At 41.3% G+C, this 19,055-nt stretch overlaps 1 protein-coding gene across 1 annotated transcript; it reads right to left on the bottom strand.

Moving 5' to 3' along the window:
• Positions 1 to 2,429: 2,429 nt before the first annotated feature.
• LOC137168396 (voltage-dependent calcium channel gamma-4 subunit-like) lies at positions 2,430 to 17,063 on the bottom strand. Its single transcript, XM_067570951.1, has 4 exons — positions 16,084 to 17,063; positions 7,958 to 8,041; positions 5,728 to 5,868; positions 2,430 to 5,283 (listed from the first exon to the last, which is right to left on the bottom strand). Exons 1-4 carry the CDS (start codon positions 16,304 to 16,306, stop codon positions 4,757 to 4,759), a joined length of 975 nt encoding a protein of 324 aa, XP_067427052.1. The 5' UTR covers positions 16,307 to 17,063; the 3' UTR covers positions 2,430 to 4,756.
• Positions 17,064 to 19,055: the final 1,992 nt, after the last annotated feature.

Here is a 19,055-nt window from a genome sequence, read left to right as displayed (position 1 = left end):
AACCTTTCCCCCATGAAATACTTGAGTAAATGGACATGCTTTTTATAAACCACTTTGCCCCACTTTAGACAGGACTCTGGCCCATTTTCAGCCCTGTCAACGCTCGCACAGCTCTGGGTTTTTTAACACATTAAATGGCAAGACATTTAAAGCAAGCGCTCAAGGTAAAGGGAAAGTCTTTCACAAGAATGATACGATGCCTGCTTGTTTGTGTGAATGTGCGTGTGTAAGAGTGTAAATCAAAGAGAGAGTCTGGATGCTTTGTATATTGTATAAGCCAATTATATGAAATAGGCATTCATGTCTGTGTGTGTAAGAAAGAGAAATGGACAGAAAAAAAACACAGTTGTGTGAGTGTGACGTCTCACACTTTTTAGAAAATGAATGTAACGTGAGAGAACCAAAGTGCTTTCTGTAAACACCATCACAAGCTAACTGAACCAGGAAATTGATCATTAAAGATAAATCATTTCACTCACTAGCTTTGACAAAAAGAAACCCCACAGTGGGGGTTGAGAGGAGATGAGAGACAGTTGTGTTCATTATCACGCTCCACCTGGATACATTTGCAGTGAAACAGCTTTTTCTCCCAGAGGACGAGTCCCTTGCTGAGGCTGTGAGAGCGACCGCTTGTCTCTAAGTGTGTAATAATAGTGTCTTTTGGCGCAGCCTGTCTTACTGGGTGACCCTCTGACCTGCTTCATTTGCTCATGGTCCCCTGGCGTCTGCAGAGAGACAAAACACCTCACAGTTGCAGAGTCTCCAAGCAACAGCCGGCGGTGTGGATGACCGTTGTAACCCGTTATCAACGATCAAGTGTGTCTTACTGGAGGGATCAGCTCATGTCAACTGCGGAGGGATGAGAAACGCTGAAAACAGATGACAGCATCTGGCGAGGAGGCATCTCTTACTCACTTGTAAGTGCCACTCACTGGATTGTCATCAATATTAAGCCTACCAGGAATATAGCTGGCAAGCTCTCAGTGGCAGATCTGCTCGAGCAATGACAGAAACATACAAAATCACTTCTACTGAAATCAAGATTGACACGTCTAAACTCAGCAGTGATTAACTTCAATTATGGCTGCCAGCTTCCCTGTTAGAATTTTTATTCCAGGATGAAAAACAACCTTAATTGGTGGCTAATTTTACCCATAGCAGAATAGATTGCATAGCCTTCAGAGGGACCCGACTGTATTCATTTGCTAATGACAGGCAACATTACTCAAGCTAAATTAGATTACCCATGCCCCAAGGCCATTTCTATGAGGGTCATGTTAATATTCTTCTCTAAAACAGCGGGATCAGTTACCATACACGTTCGCCTCCGTGGCACCATCCTCACTCATTTAACCTGTTATACCAAAAGCTTTTCTCCATCCATCTACGTGAAGCAGAGGTTATGTGATGTTGGATAGTGAATTGTGGGTTAATGAGCAAAGATTAAAGAAAAATGAAATTAGGTGAAAATTACAAGGGCGGGCGTAGCTGCTGTACTGCAACATCACATATTACTATCAAAAAATAATTTCCCCAGCTAGATAAACAGCTCTGTTTCCTCTTTGAACAAAATGAAATCACACCAACATAATTATCCATATGAGACAGCAACTGGATAATGTATGAGGCACATCATACCTCAGTGTATGTAGTTATCTAACTGGTGGTTTTATAAACCTGAAACAGAGAGTTCTCTCCAGGAACATTATGATACAGTGCTTTTGAACTATATGCAAACAGCAACTATAACAGGCCTACAGGTTTTTCCATGCAGGTTCATAGCTGCATGTGATCAAACCTTTGCAGAGCATAACTCTGAAGAATAATTGATTCATATGATTCACAGAAACACATTAAGAAAAGAAGAGTTTGCTCTGCTCACTGACTGAATCAGTCGGGCGACTGCTGAGATAAAAAATGGCTTCGTTCGGTCAGGTGGCATCTCTCTGAGGGAGAGTGACGGCTTTTTAACATTTTGATCTAAGAGCGCTGCCATTAGCGTGATGCTGACTGATTTATTTCTCTGCCAAACAATGTGGAGACTCCAAGGCTGAAGTGGCTCATTCATCATGAGATGACAGTGATTCAGTCTTATGCGTCTGAACTGAAGAGGCATTCAGGACTCGGAGAAGGTCAGTCCCAGAAATCTGAATGAAACACTACAATCAAAGGTCTTCAATGGAAAACAAGCTCCGCTGAGATTATTCCTCCACTGTAATCATTTGACATACAGTCTATACATTAACTGGTCTGTATTCCTTTGATGGAGGGTAGTCCTGTTACATTTTTCCTGGGGTGAATATGTTGATATTTTTTTAAAGAAATCACCACTAAAGCACAACAATGTGACCCTGATTTAGTTTATTGGTCTATGTACAGTATGTTTTTGGTAGTAACTAAAGAGTGACAATAAGGAAAACAATTGCTTATTAGAATGGAACAATAAAATCAGGAGAAAAAAAATAAAACAAAGGCACCCTACTATCCAATATCAAAAAAACAAAGTACCTCCCAGTTGGTTTCTTCAATTTCTGGTGAAGGCGTCTCGGAAAATGAGTTCATGTTTTTTGATACAAGAAGACAAGAGTGCCTTAATTTCTTTCCCTGTGATTTTTTATTCTCATCAGATTAGCACGTGCTCCGCTGAACCTCCATACTCAAAGCTTTATTATTAATTCCTTGAAAAAAGAAAATGTGCTTATTTCACCACAACAGTAAGCCATAAATAAATAAAAGCACATACAGTAAAGTACAGCTGCTGTATACACATATCTTCTCCTAATGTACTTACTGTACTTCACCTTACAAAACAGAATATTCAGTAGGTTATCTTCTTTTTTTACTGATAACAGCAAAACCAGTGATTGTTAACCGGAATATAAAATGGTAAATTTAATTGTATGATCGATGCCAGATTGCTTCAAGCCATTATTCAACAAGCTGCATCAGTATTTGAGACATTGTTCAGTAAAATAATGCTTTGAATCATCTGTACATGTCTTTAAATGTGTATTTCTTGTGGTGTTTTTTTTTTTAGTGTACTTTTATATACAACTTTACATTACAAACAAACACATTTGGATTTTTTTTCCCCACACTGTGATATAAAAGTGTAAGATCTACAATCCGAATGGATCATACTGATGGCTTTATATTACATGGGCTCAGCTGGATATATGTGGTATCGCTAAAGGAATATCAAACACACTAAATACAATCAAATACTATTCTGTGGTTGAGTGAGCTCGTTTGCCAAACCAGAACCAGCTGAATAGCCCTAAGACTGAGAAAAAAGCCCACCCCAACTGGTTCTTAGAGAAAGCTCAAGCAAACACTCACAACATTTTCTACAGTATCTACCAATACAGTAATGGCATTTTTTTCTTTTCTTCATTTTCACCAGGTCTATCTTTATCACTGGTCCATTGCTGCCACAAAGCATGGAGAGGACCTCAAAAGTGTAAAGCCTGCCACAACACAGTATTTCCTGAGAGAACTGAAAGAAAGAGCAGTGATGGATGTGCAGGATGGCCGTACACACACAGAGTCTTCAGGGACGCGGTTGCAGACAGCTCCCTCTGCCACTGTCTGGGGTCTCTGTTCGACACAGGAGGGGGAAATAGACGGCCAGATGGACTCACAGGCGGTGTGACAGACAGACTGCCTGGCTCTGATCCTTATCCATTAAACACTCTGGATGCCAGGGCTCCATTCAGAGCAAAAGGAAGTCCTGACCTGTGCCTTTTCGCAGTTCTGGGCACCCCCTTTTTGTCAGCTGTTCTTCTTTTGTGACAGGCACATACACAATGTCACATCCATCAGGGGAGGGGGGGATGGAAGGATGGCAGACTGATATGGAAGTGAATAAAAGGGGCCATTGAACAGAGGTGTTCCACTGACAAAACGGACATTTTGTTCCAAATGACAAACGTCAGTAAGGAAGAGACAGAAAAGAAGACAAAACCTTTCATATCTTTCATATTTGGGGGGATTCAATGGTTGACATGTACAATCTGCTAAAATATCAAACATTCAATACGTTGCAACTCGGCGAGTCAATCATTTTGTAAAGACAGACTCACAAAGCCTGCTCTCATCAAAAAGCAAAAATATTCGTCATTTGAGTTTGTTTCAAAGGCCATACATTATTCCAAAGGGCAGTGCTGGGAGAGAGTCATCTCTTTCAAATCTATGATTAGAGTATAAGGCAAGACCACAGTAGTTATGAGGACACAATAAAAACTTTGGAGAGAGGTCCACACTTTAAAGCAACTTCACACACAAATGGAACACTTTCAAGTCAAAGAGTACATATCATTTAGCACCTTGTTATATCATTTACAGGTAGTATAATGCTGATTGGCACACCTCAACGTGTGTAGTGACCATTACCCAAACAAGGGTTATGATCAACACACTGGTAATTTAAGCATTTCGACGCAGCTGAACGATAACACTGATTTGGCTACAGCACAGACAATGGTTACTCTATTCTGCTTTGATGATCTCTAAAAGCAGATACATGAGAAAGGAACTCATGATGGTTCTGTTAATTGGCTCGTCTTCTGTTCGGCTGACTGTCCTTTCGTCTCCTGGTTATTTCCAAAAAGGACAGTCTCTCTTTGAAAACTGTGCCTTTGAAAAGATGGCAGACTATCACAAGCACGCAGGCTCCAACAGGTCTGCCCACTGGTTTTTTCATCATTTTCCCGTTTATCCACTTCCAGGATTAACCTTGAGCCCATTCACATGCCGCTCACACCGGTGTGGTTCTGCGATTTACCCCATCCTTTAAATCATTGGGGAAACAGTTATGGACCTGGAGGAACTCAGCAGCTGCCTCGTGTTCGGGGCTGTACGTGTTCTCTGTCACACTGTCCCTCGCCAGGGCGTACATGGACAGCTCATCCAGGGGCCCACTAGAAGATGTCGCCCTCTTCAGTCCAACCACAGGTGAGTTCTCCCGTGAAGCCTCCGTAGAATGAGAGCTGGCGTGCGATGTCCGCCGGCGGTAGCGGAAACTCGGTATTCTCGAATATGGGGAAGAGGAAGAGAGTGAACGGATAAACTCGCGCCGCGCCCTCCAGCGGACTTCCTTGTTTTTCTCAATGTAGATGTTGATTGTGAGGACGGCCACAGTTTCGGCAACAATGAAGGAAAGGGCGCCAAAGTAGAACGACCAGCCGTAGGAGTAAGTGTACTTCTTGTCATCGTCACGTTTATCACTGGGGTCTCCTGCATTGCTGGAGATGTAGACAATGATGCCAATTATGTTGCTCAGACCTGATGAATGAGAAAAAGAAAGACAGAAAAATGAAACATGAAAAAAAGAAAGAGATGGAGGGAGGGAAATAGCATAAAAGGATGAGTAAAAAGGTGAAGGAAAAGCCAGCAAGGATCAATCATTCATGACTTTACCACTTTCAATCAGGACATCCATGAAAACTGTGTGAAGGTGTTTGTCAGCCAATGATTACAGGACTCTCATCACTACTGAGGCCCTTAATGACATGTGTCCTCAATATTCGTGTGTGAGATGTGTGATGAAGGAGACCCTGACCATCTTCGGTGGAGAATGGAGTTCATCTTTATGATTGCACCACTGATGAAGTACAATATGTGACCACAGGTGCCACTTTAAGCTGCCTTTCTTCATTATGGGACCCAGCCCTGACATCATCACTCCAAGCTGGGATTCACGGCTGAGAGTGTAATCCTCCGACTCACCTGCAGCTACAAAGAGAATGCCTGCACTGAGGAGGACATTGTTTGTCTTGTTGTAGACTCGGTCCACCCCTACACACAGCCCGCCGAGCATCAGCAGGATGGTACTGAGGATGGGGAACACACTGGAGGCACGAACTATACCTGTAGAGACAGAGGAGGGAGGACATGGCAAAGACCTAATTAACTACTAAGTCACAGCAAATAGTTTAATGGAATTCATAAAACTTGCAGTAACTAACTTTCTGCCCTGACTGCCCCACTTGGGGGCAACGGAAACGGTTGCTTATTTACACATCCGGCGGTTACGGAGCAACATTGTCACTCATGGAGTCATATTTCTGTCCACCTGGTGCACGGACAACCAATATTCATTCTCTTGAATGCTGGTGAACATAGTCAAGCATTTGACTATGTCGCTAGTCGCTAACTGTGTCTGCTGTTTGGTGTTGAGCATGTAGTGTACAGGGGGTTTTAGAGCCAAAAACAATTGTATGAGAGCAGTGAGAGTGAACCGACACAGTAAAGTCATGGGGCGGACAGCTAAACAATGAGCTGAAACTCACAATAAAGCTCAGTAAAGCCGAGGGGAGCTGCAGACTGGTAATAATTCCCTGTAGGTTTACTAGAAGCAACATCTCTCTTATTATGCATTGTCATTTAAAACATTGTTATAATAAAAATATTGATTATACTTAATATTTGATTGTACAATAAAAGGACAAGTTGGAGAGATTAATGCAAAAGAATAAATCAATCAAACTATCAATAGATCAAAGCAATTACAAAGCAATTTACAGACACTGAAATACAATCATTTACAAGACATTTTTTAAATAAAATGTATTTTAAAAAATCTGCCCTTTTAAATAATTGGCATTTTCATTGCCCTGTTGAGCCTTCATCTATCCAATCCCACCTCCTCTCCCATCCACTTTTGAGAACTCCATTATCATGTATACTTTAGAGCCTTGTTGTGACAAAGCTTTGCTAATCAGCTGTGGGATGTAGCAAGAGCTCTCACTGACTATCACCTCCCCACAAATTAATCACTGTGCCATTTTTCAAGTTTCCAAGGACGGATGATCCCATTCAACTGTGAAGTCTTTTATTAAGCTGTCCTTTTATTTAGTCTGACTAATGGAGTTTGGACTTTGTCCAAAGTCTGATAAGTCTCCATATATTAAGCACATACTGAATTGGCAGTGCCTTAAATGAAGGCCCTTTGCTGATTGAATACCCCATTTTTATATCAAATGAATCACAATCTATGTGTAAGCCTGGTCAATTTCGTCTTTTAACCAGTTTTCATAGAAAAATACATTAAGTTCTTTAGAGGAGCAGATTGATGTAAACTGGTTTTAACAAGGGATTTACTGTCTATCCCCACGTAGCCAAAAGTTGCTCTGTTTTCTGCTGCAAGAAGACTCCTCACCACAGTTTAGAGTAAACAAGTTCCTCTTTGAGTTGAGCACAGTTCAGAATATGCTTCGCTTAATTGGAAAAGGAAAGAGAAATGAGGGGAAAATGCAAACAAGCTGCTGATCCTACACCAACATCTCTCAAAGTAATTAAGAAATAAAAAACAATAAACTAGGGGGCATTTACACTGCAGATGGTACAGCATTTCTAGAATCTTATTTTCATCCAGATTTTTGTGTTCCTGTTTTTTGCAGATTTTCTCGCCTTTTTAAAAACGCATTTTAGTGAAAAAAGAGCCCTTTCTATGTTGGACCTCCATGCCAGTAAACACAGCGTAAAGTCAAGTTATCTTTTGTGAGAGTGGACTATACTGAGTCTTAAGTAAGAAACATTACATTCAAGTATGACAACCAACCACTGACAATATAGAGAACTGGCTTTACCTTGCACTTAGGTTAGGCAAGGCTATAACCGCTTTAAAATCATCTCCAAGACTAGGACCTCAGTAATTATGAGTGTCTGAAATGTCAAAAATCCAAACAGAAAAAATAGGAAAAAAGATAAAAACATGGTAGTGTGATCACAGTCTGACATTTCTTGTAATCAAGCCTTGAATGTATTTAAAGCCTGTCTCTCTGAAAGCTGTCACATATCTCTGTTAGCTTTATATCTTTGTTCTGCATTTTATTAATCTATGTATAAATGAGTATTGCCTAGTTGAAGATGGCTGGACTTCCTTCTCGCCCTTCAAAATAACTTACAGTCAGTTTTAAGAACGCCAGACAAAAAGATATGTGTGGGGAGAACTTACGCAGCAAGTATTCAGAGCTGTCTGTGTCGTAGTCATTGTCATCAGGGAAATGGTTGATTCTGTAACAGCTGTCTTGATTGATACCTGCAAGACAAAGACAGAGAAACTCATGGTTTATGGCTCACTGCACACACCGAAGTGCTGTTATAATCTGATATAAGTGATGTTTAAGAAATGAGGACTGTTCGGACAACAAATAGGATCAAGAAGATATGTATTAATCTGCTTTTGAGGCAAGTTAAAGTGGATTTATTCAAAGCCTGGGGTTACACTTTTGATGTGAATTTATCAAACTCCAGTTGGTTTCAGCTGGCTGAAGGTTGAGCGGGTGCTGGAGTCAGAGCCACAGTTGCTCCCTATCCACTGACCTGTTTTTGTTAAACTGTGTCCTCTGGAGTAAGACCTTCCTGTGCTCTTGTCTCAGATAAAACAGAGTGGAGTGGAAAGTCACTTCCCAGACGACCTCTGGTTATTTTTCATGTCTTAACAGTGCGGCTTCTTGGTAAAGAAGAGACAGCAGCAGCAGTATATAATAGGGGGACATACTGCCTTTCTGAATAATTCAATGGAATAGTTCAACATTTTGGGAAATACAGTCATTCGCTTAGTTGATGTCACACCCAGACACATGAGTGGTATCGATCTTTTCATCTAATTCTCAGCAAGAAAGTAAAACGTTTTTCCCAAAATGCCAAACTTATTCTTTAACATAACTTCCATTCAGATTTATTTGGTCAACTGTTGAATGAATACCATAGTCAAGCCAATTTTATTCATGCTATTTTATATGAGAAAAGACCCACAGATTGTAAGAGCTTTTCCTGTTTTTTAAAAGATACTTCATTCTAAAACTTTCTTATTTTTCCTGTGTTTTAAATAGACTCTCTTACTTATAGCTTTTGTTGGATGGATTAAACTGGATTTGTACATATAGCACACAAAACGTACATATTTTCTAAGATTAAGTCATTACCTTCTCCATGGATTTTACTTCCAGCAGCAAATGAGATTTTGACCTTTGATATAAAGCACATTGGGGATTCAGACAAGCATTGCTGTTATAGTTGACAGCTCCCTGGGTCCACTGTGAATCCCCCAAACTAAAGACCACACCTCAGTGCACACATACTGAAGAAAGAATAACCAATGTAAGGAGGGGTAGTTTGTGTTTCAAGGATCAGTGCATACGCTATACGGTGGTGTGATTAAGATTGCATTGCCGGAAGGGGGGGATGAAGGAGGGGGGATTTGATAGGATCTGGCGCACGTCCAGCACAGGTGAATGGCTGAGTGCTGGGAGGAACAAGAAGCCTATTTGAGCAACAAAAGCCCATGTGCTGGAAGCTTTTAATGCCTTGGTGAACTAGAACAGGAGAATGGAGTGGAGGGTTAGAGAAAGAGTGAGAGGGGGACAGAGAGAGGTTACAGCTGAGAGAAGCCTCTAGCTGTAATTGAGCAGGAGTATAAACAACACCTTGTCTGGAGAGAAAAGGGGTTGGGGGTGGGGTTAATGGATGTGCACAGTGCAGCGGTGGTAATGCTGGAAGCTCTTTGGCTATTCATTCACCATTTGAGCTGTGAGTGAGTCATGCTGCACGCCACTATATTAAAGGTAGGCTGGGCTGTGGCTTCATTTGCATACTTTTACATGAGCATATCAGTGATTTTGTTTACATTGTGTGTGCGCTTGCATATCTCGCAGTCTTTGCATCGGCTGAACCTCAGTTGAGCTTTTCCTATCCATGTATGCATAGAAGACTTTCACTTATCCCACATCAAAAATATAATGTCCTGTCTTCATCCCTTATCGCCCAACAGGCAGCAAAGATTAGAGCTGACCTATACCATACGGAAATCAACCCTCCTATTAACCGACTGTGCTGACGACAGACAGACACCTGTCAACTCCATTTCCCAGGTATCCAAGGGTGAGCCACACCACCATTATTGTCTGTGGCACATCTTTTAAGGGCAGGCTAGCTTCCATTAACTGGGTCTGCTTCTTAATAAAGGACATCAAATTAATTAGTGTCAAATCAGTCGTCGGAAATGGAGCACAAGTTTCTGTGTCTAGTCACTGATGGAAAAAAAAGGGCTCTGAACTATTTTAAGCCACGATGTGAGACTTCGTGCCTTGTGGAAAAAACACAGCTGGCTCACGTGGTTAGATTAAGAACAGCTTAGATAACAAAAATACAAACACCTTTGCTGCCCTGTTAATTGCCGTGTAAACACCAAATCATGCTGCAGCACCCGCACATATTTGTTAGTGTGTGTGTGTGTGTGTGTGTTTTCTACTAAACAGAAATGTCAGACTGCTTTTACACCATTTCAAAACAGCACACAAAAACACACCTTTCACTGCGAACCCAGAACACTACTATTAATTTTGATCGCATGATATTCTTCATTCTCTATTCCAGCGCAGACCCCAGCAACTCCAGCCTGTCTGACGCCTCTGTCTTGTCTGTGTGTGTGTGTGTTTGTGTGTGTGTGTAGCTGTGTGTGGCTGTGTGTTTGTGTGTGTGGTGGATGGAAGAAATTGAAGACAATATTGCAACTGATTGGGAATCGGATTATAGGCGGAGGCCTCGAGGCCCTGGATTTATGAGTGACAGTTATCAGCTCAATGTCTACGTTTAGTTTGTGTGTGTGTGCATGTGTGTGTGCGTGTGCGCTGGCTGTCAGATGGACCCTTCATGAAATGAAATAAAGTCTGAATACTGACTAGCTTGGGAGGGAAGGATGAGGGAGGAAGTAGAGATTAAACAAGGGAGGAAGGTACAAGGAAATGAAATAACAAAAGTACGGAGAGCAGAGGATCGACGGAGATGAGAAAAGATAGGAGGCCACGTTAAACGGGGGAAAGAGAAATCAGGAAAGGTACAGAGAGAGCGTTAAAGGGCAAAACGTGGATCGAGCATTAAAGGTTGGAGGACAGCTGTGCAATGTAACAACTGTGAAACTGAAAGGACAAGTAGAGAATCAGACAGGGACAAAAGGTTGATCAGACAGACTTATATTTTATAAATTCAGTTGCCTATTACAAGGTGATGTGTGCTGTGACAAATTGGAAATTAATCTTACACAGTAAACACATTACATGGGAAATAATGGGTTCCCCGGGCCTGACTGGAGTTGCAAAGCCCCATGCTGAGCATCTCCTCCTCTTTTCCATGGCAACCCCTGTTAGTCTTTAATAAGCTCATTTACATATACAATCTACAAGAATCCTTTTGACATCTTCATCATATTTTGAAACAAGAGACGGCGCTTCCCTGGTTTCCCCTTCGCAGATCTGTCACCGCTTAACAATACATGACTGCGATCCCAAATGGACAGACGTAAGCACACAGACACATGTACATGCAAACATACACACACAAATACACATTGCGGTGGAAGCAGCTGTCACAGCTGTGGTGCCAGTGGCAACAGGATGATGCACGTTGTCATTATTTTGAATTAACGTAGCTCAGCCAATAAGGGAGCGGCCTCAGTGGAATACACCAATAGCATTGTCTCATCAAATCCAACACTTGCTCACCTCCTGGTGTCTCCAGGAGTACAGTATATAATGACAATGAGCTACATGTGATATATGGCTCTACTTCTGCGTTTTCACACTTCAATAGCTCTGAAAATAGATTGATGAATAAAGTAATCAAAAGTGACGTTAATATTGTATTTCACTAGAACTGTGAGGCCTCTGGTGGGTGATATTCTTTCAGTATTGCTACTGGCTCCACATAACAGATTTACAGCAAACAGGAGTAGAAACAACTTGCTTTGCTTTTCTTCTTGTTGCTTTCTGCGACAGATAGCGTGAACACTGACGAGGGAGAGCGCTCTGTGGTTTATAGCAGGTGGGATGATTGGGTTTTATAAAGCTGTAAACAGACAGAACACTGTTACTGGGGCTTGATATAAAATGCAGACATGCACGCACAACTCACACTTACTTAACAATACATACATTTATTACTATCGAGGCAGGGGATGCCGGGATGCAATATAAAAGCATCTGTGTAATCAAACAAACCCCTCCACTTTCAGTCTAAGTGAGGATAAAAGAAAAGTAATTTGGTGAAGACATCAGTGATTCAGTGTTGATATGACTGACAGTTGGTTAATTAAATTGTCACCAGGCAGCAATTTCTTCAAAGACAGCTCTGCTTGGGGTAGACTGTGCATGTGTATCCATGTTTTTGGAGGAAAACTGAGATCCATCTCCATATATAGCCTATTGAAAATGACTCAGAAAATGAATGGGAAGGTGTGTCTAAACTTTTGATAGGTACTGTACATATATGATCTTAAGATTTTCTGCTTTGAAAGAGAATATAAATGAAAGATTAAGTGTAACATGTAGGTGTTCTTTTACATCTTTTATATTGTATATTTTCTTTGTGTTTGAAACCACATGTCTTAAAACAACGTGTCCCTTAAAAATATATGTATTAGAAATGGATTCTTCTCATTCTTTTGCTTTAAAGTCTTGTTTGTGTATATTATAAAATTGCTATGACAAATCCCTGTCATATGTAAATGCACTAAAATATATTGTTTGATTTTGACTTCTTTTCCTTTCCCTGTCCTTACAGATTTATCAGGTAGTACAGTAATCCAGGTGTTCATCCCACCTTTCCCACCAACTCCTGAACTGACAAAGTCCAAGATAATGAATTATTCTTTGAATTATGTCAGCAAAAAAATGGCATATTTCCTTGTCTGCGTTATGTTGACCTCAATTTAGAGCCTGACAGGGATGAAAAAAGTAGAAGAGAAGAGAAGAGAAGAGAAGAGAAGAGAAGAGAAGAGAAGAGAAGAGAAGAGAAGAGAAGAGAAATTAAATGCATCCAAAATTGAAAAGGGTTTGGTGTGAGTTTTTTAAGTGAGGGTGACAGAGGTTCATTAAAAAAGTAGAATAGCAGAAGAGAAAGCCATAGGACAGATAAAATAATGATGCGAATGGAAGAGTTAAACCTTTAAAGAGTTGAAAAGAGAGAGTGCACATCAGGCGGAAGAGAGGAGGACGGAATGACAGAAGTGGAAGATGGGGCCTGTTGGCTAATTAGTGCCCCTGCATGGCTTCTCAGTTGTTGCGTTTTAATTACTGACTTATGGAGCATGGTGGGGATGGCAAAGTGACCCCCTCCCCACATAAACCAAACCCTGCGCTAATTGTCTGTGTACAAATGACACTGCTGTCCCCTCACAAAAACATCTGCCTTCCTCCGTTAGGGTGTTTACTGTAAATATGTACCTGCTAATTAGATTATTCATTAGGTTCTTTCTCATTCTCAGAGTTGGATTTATGTACTGGAGCCACGCGGAAGCAACAGCCTCTGATGCATTGCCGATTGTGATGCAAATTAGCCCCACTCGGTGCACTCGTGGGCGCTACCCTGGCCTCACAATATTCATGTGGGGGGAAAAAACAGGGAAGGATAAAAAAATCAAACCAGCTATTGAGAAATGCAATGGACTCCATACATGAGAGTAGTGCTGACCTCACTGTAAAGTAGCCTCATGCAATATATTCCTGCCTGCAACTTAAATGTCACACAGGTCTGCTGGAGAAGAGGTAAAGCTTGTTGAAGGAACAGGGCAACGAGAAAACACCTTCATCACAGGGTTCGGGAGGGGTTGAACAGCACAATGTGTGTTACAGCAGTGTGTCGTCGCTGAGAGAAAGACATGTTGTCGCTGCAATCTGCTCAGTCAAACGCGTTGATGTTTTCCCCAGTAGCTGTGATGCACACAGAGCCGTCCCCGTCAATAACCCAGTGTGTTTGTCACAATGACCAGAGGGGTGTGTGTGTGTGTGTGTGTTTGAGGAGAGGAGGGATGGGGGGAGGGTGGGGGGTGTGTGTGAGTCTCCCTTCCTTGTCTTCTCCTCTATACTTATGAGTCTCCATGACAACAGAGCCACCGTCCAGCAGCTTGTCGTTTTAGGCAGAGGCACAGAAGTGAAACTATTAGCGCTGGAGAGACTGATATGATAGGCTTTCCTTTGTTTGTGCAAATTATGTTTTCAAAAAAGAAGTCTCACTGCACAGAGCCAGTCTTTGTCCCCAGCCTCATCAACATCAATCCAGTCTGTCATTAATCCGCTTTCATTATTTACTTCAAAGCACCGATGGGAAATCATGCTTGACATAATTGTTGGCTGGCATTTGTAATTTGTCATCATTTCTTAGGGTATTAGAGGACATAATGCAGACCGTGAGTCTGTCCACATCCCAGACAGGTGCCCAGCCGAGCATGACTCTCAGTAAATTGCGAGTGTCATAACACACCAGGATGTTCTTCACATGTGTCTAAAGTGTTGGTCTTCACCGCAGGACTAACCCAGAGACAGTTTAATCACTGATGACAGCTAAATCTCTCCCTATATGCGAGCTCTGAGTTCAACTGATGTCAAGTCTGCAAAATGTGAATGAAAACAAGCTCACTAATCCACAGAATGGACTACAGACACTGAAAAGCAGCTGATGCACCACCAAAACAGGTTTGACAGGCAATAACAAGTATCCAGTGCCTAGGTAAGTTTTCTTTTTTTTCCTTTTTGGGGTGTCATACTGTAAAATTTTCTGCTGGTTTTAGAGAAGAAGAAACAAAAAAGATTCAGTTACCTTTTGATAGATAAATAAATGTCTTGGCATCTATACAAAATCTTACTGAATCCACACAAATTACAATACAGTTCAAGGAAAACACATAAAAGAGCAAAAATAATCTTTCTGATCTTTTTTCTGTCCCACAACACAACTATATTTACAGCATTTCATTTTATTTTTGCTCCAGAGATGACAACAAGGCTGTGTGTCACGTTTCGTAGCAGCTCCTCTGTACCTGCCGCTGGAACACAATGTGCTGTGTTTAGGGTTGACACTTCCTCTTGTAGATACATTAGCTATCTCTGAAGTGCTTGCCTGTCACTGTGGACAAAGTCCTTCTTAAAGGAAAAATGCCCTTTAAAACAACAGTTTGATTTATTGGTTCAAATCACAGGCTCCTCTAAAATGTGTCTACTCATGCAGGTGGCATTAATTCAGTTTTTCGACAGTTTGTTTAAGGTTGCCAGCAGTGCATTTAGAGATGCATTTTGTGAGTTTTGGTGCAGCAGGACATTTTTATTTGCAAACCTGCTTGTACCAGTCACTGCGTCATGACAGACGATTGTGACATGAACAAATCCATCCAGTCTCATCGACTCACTCAGTGATAGCTGAGGCGAGAAGTCAAGGGATGGCCGGAAGGAAGGTTGGTCAATGAATGGGTGTCTGTCTGCATCTGAAACAAGACGTCACTGCAAGCGCACCTCCTTTTCAAACATCAAAATGCGTAAAAACACTTTCCAAAGGGATGAAAAGATGAAATAATGGATGTTTGCCACATTTCCTATAATGACAAATAATTTTGCTATTTCGCTTGGACATGACGTGAACTCAGAGTCATCTATTTTTAAATCACCGGGCATGTTTCCATAGCAATTTCAGGGATGTTGCCAAGCAACAGCATCGGATACAATGAAGACATGAATGAAAGTAGACTAATAGCGCGCGCATTTGCTGGCAGCGACCGGCTTAAAAGTGAATGGGCTCAGACGCGTCGGTTTGGCATCGCAATCTTTTGCAGACTATAACACAGCCGAATTTATTGTGTGGGCCTGTGCTTGAACAAGACGATGTAACAGTTGGCAGACAGCTTGAGTTGAGCGCGTAGCGGGACACTGCTCGTTTGTTTCGCGTTCATTTGCTACTTCAGCAGATCTGTGGTGTTGAAATCCGTGTCTTTGTGCATCTACGCTTTGTCCATCTGACCTATAACCTTGGTTCACCTATATGATCATTCTTCTCGTGTGTCTCCATCTTCAGATATCCTACAGACATAAGGTGTGCGTAAAGGGAGTGCGTACTTTTGTGCGCTCAGATGACTGTGCGCACTGAGAAACAAAAGACTCCTCCGCGGACAAAAGACATAATTTAAACTATTTCTCGTACGGAAATAACATAAAGCAGTACAATGTGAGTCTCAGCTTGTTAGAGCACGACACATGTTGACAGCTTCCATGCGTATAGAGCCCCCCCAAAGTGAGACTAGACTTGGAGCGGGCTTACCTTCAATACAGCAGATTCTCCACAGCCCGGAGTGGGTGAGATCGCCCTTCTTGGTTTTGGGCTGCGACTGGGTCTCGTCTGTGGTGGCATTGGTGCCGTTGCAGATGTACGCCCGCGAATAGAGCCAGTAGTCCGTGCCGATGGCGATGGTCATCAGGCTGAAGGCAGCGAAAGCCCCCACGGTGGCCAGCAGCGTTTGAACCCCGCGGTCACACCAAGCCATGGCGCTTCATACTAGTCCACACTCTCACCGGTCCAACATGCACGCACCGGGGCGCGTCAAGGCGCGGATCCTTCGGTCATATTGTTAAGGTGCGTTCACTCTTTCTGCTCCTCTGCTGAAAGAGGAGTGTGTAGCCAAGAGAAAGAAGAAGTAGGGCTGAAATGCTCACCTGATGCTCAAAAGCAACTGATTGCTTCTGTGAATATGAGAGGACACCAGTTGTGCCCACTCCAGAGGCTCCACACAGATTTAAAGCGCGCAGTACAGCAATATCGCGTACCAATCCAGAAAACTCCAAACCTCCTCACCACTTCATCCTTCTGTTTTTCCCTCCTTTATCTTTGTCTCAAAACACTTTTCTCTGTTCTCACATAGACTGCGTCTCTATTAAAACCCATTTAAAAAGGACTACGTCAATGGTTGTTAAGTGAGACCCCACCCTCACCAAATCTAACCAATGGAGGAGATGTGCAGAAAAGCAAGGAAAAGAAAAAAAAAAACTCCGTGACATTACAAATTACAATTGGACCACTCACGCATTTAAAACAGGAATCTTTGGGTGAAATATGATTTCGCTAAACAAGCTGTCTCTCTCTCTGCTGGAGTCAAAAGCTATGAATATTACCAAACTCAAAGTCTGCTGTCACAAGAGTGAGAAGGCGGTTAGGAGGGAGAAATAATTACAGGCTTTGACACACCGGTGTTTCTTTGTGGTGCACTGACACCAAACAACCAATGCCCAGTGGAAAAGATCATTAGAAAACAATTAGATGTTTGGTGAGTGCGTGCATGCCGTGAGTGCGGTTCATCTGATGTCTCAAGACTGTCACAGGAGAGCATGCTGACTATAAAAGAGAGAGACAGAGAGAGAGAGAGAGAGAGAGAGAGAGAGAGAGAGAGAGAGAGAGAGAGAGAGAGAGAGAGAGAGAGAGATGTGCAAATGCAGGTACTTGTTGCTACTTCAATGCCAGGTAAATTTCAAGCAAATGAAAGTGGCATGAACGACAATGTTTCATTACTATATGAAAAAAGAAGATAACATACATAAAATACTGTGATGTTTAAATTTTGAGGGGAAAAAATGAAAAAAAAAATATTCGTAAAAAAAAATAAATGAAACATGTGAATAAGAAAATCTCCATCTCTGTTCCTCAGCCACACTCACACAAACTCTTCCCTCCCCTGCTCCTGAAGTTTAATCATGCAGCAGATAAATTAGTTTATTACACATGCAAAAAAAACACACACACATTAATGGCCACGTGAACGCCAGATTAAAGACATGTTTAATGCATCTCTGAGCCAGATGGAAAGTTTTCAAACTACGCTGCTTAGCTTCGACTGGCAAGGTGCCTCGTGTTTGAGAAAAAACAACTCCAGCCAGTACATTTATTTTCCCTGCAACTCATCTTAGAGGGGGACTAATTGACTTTTCCTTGTCAACTTATTCTTAATGGGTTGCATTTATAGAAATAACTCACAGATAACATATTTCAACAAATTGAGACTTTGAGATACAAATGGCCTCAGTTCAACTGCCCTCAACTGCCACTACTCTCTCAAAAGCCATGGTGCAAATCTTGATTAAAAAGTAATGTTCACAGGGGGGTTCAGTATAGGCCTATGATTGTTACGAATAAAATGTCATAAAATGTGTGTTATGAAAGTCTGAGCAGGAAGGAATAGGGAAATTTGAGGTTAGGACAGTTCTTCAAATGTGTTTGCATGTCTGATGGAGCTGTCTCTGTTGTTTTCCTATATGAAAGTAAATACCTCTTTAGAGTCCAGTTCCCACATGCTGCCTGATGAATGAATGAACGCCATTAGGATATAATCTGTAATGTACTTCAAATATTTAAATTTTAGAATAATTATAGCAATTTACATAGAGATGTCAATTCATTAGTCTGTAAAATGATGGCATCAGATATTAAAATGCTGAATTAACTGTTGAGTGTGTATTTTGTTTGTTTTTGTTTTTTTTGTTATTGTTTTTGTTTGTTTTTTTTAAACAAATATTTGTTTCATACAAATATTTTTAAAAATATTTGTTTTTGGGAAGAAAAACATGTCAAATACCAGCAAAAGTGTGTTAAAAACAAAAACAGGATTTTAAAGCCTCTTTCCACTTTTATTCGATACAAATACAAATAATTTTGCTGCTTCAACAAATACAGATACAAATACTGGGCCCACTGCACATAGTATCATCATACTGAAAGTGAAGTCCTTTATTTTATCTTTATTTCATTATAATATCTAATTGTTTTCTGTTATTATATTATTGTCACACATATTGTAAGTGATTCTTTCTATAAATAAAGTAATGGGGAAAAAACTGTTTCAGAGTGTGTACAGTTTTCTGTAATAGCAATGGTGATTATTTTTTTCTTTGTATGACTACTTTCTGTAGGAATTGCTATTCAGATGCTCATTGATGTTTTCTCCATAAACTTATGACTAAGTGGATGCTTTTGATAAAATGCATCAATTAAAAACGCTGTGATATATTTCCTTCCGCTGCCCTGATGGTGGCTCCAACTCGCCTGCAACGCTGGCTGGAGGAAAAGGAAATTCTGGTAAAAGTACTACGATGAATGCGAGCAAAAACTAAAGGAGCAGACTGTGACGACTCGACGTAGTAGTCCATGTGCGTGAGGCGCCTGCGTAGTGCCGCGCTGTGCCTGCTCTCGTGTACGTTGCCACTGTAAGTACGCCTGCGTCCCGATAGACAGTGACGTATGTGTCC

Source organism: Thunnus thynnus, chromosome 17 (genome assembly GCF_963924715.1).
Source record: "Thunnus thynnus chromosome 17, fThuThy2.1, whole genome shotgun sequence".
In the NCBI taxonomy this organism is placed as follows: Eukaryota; Metazoa; Chordata; class Actinopteri; order Scombriformes; family Scombridae; genus Thunnus; species Thunnus thynnus.
The sequence above is the reverse complement of the archived record's forward strand: the minus strand, read 5'-3'. Positions and strand labels throughout refer to the sequence as shown.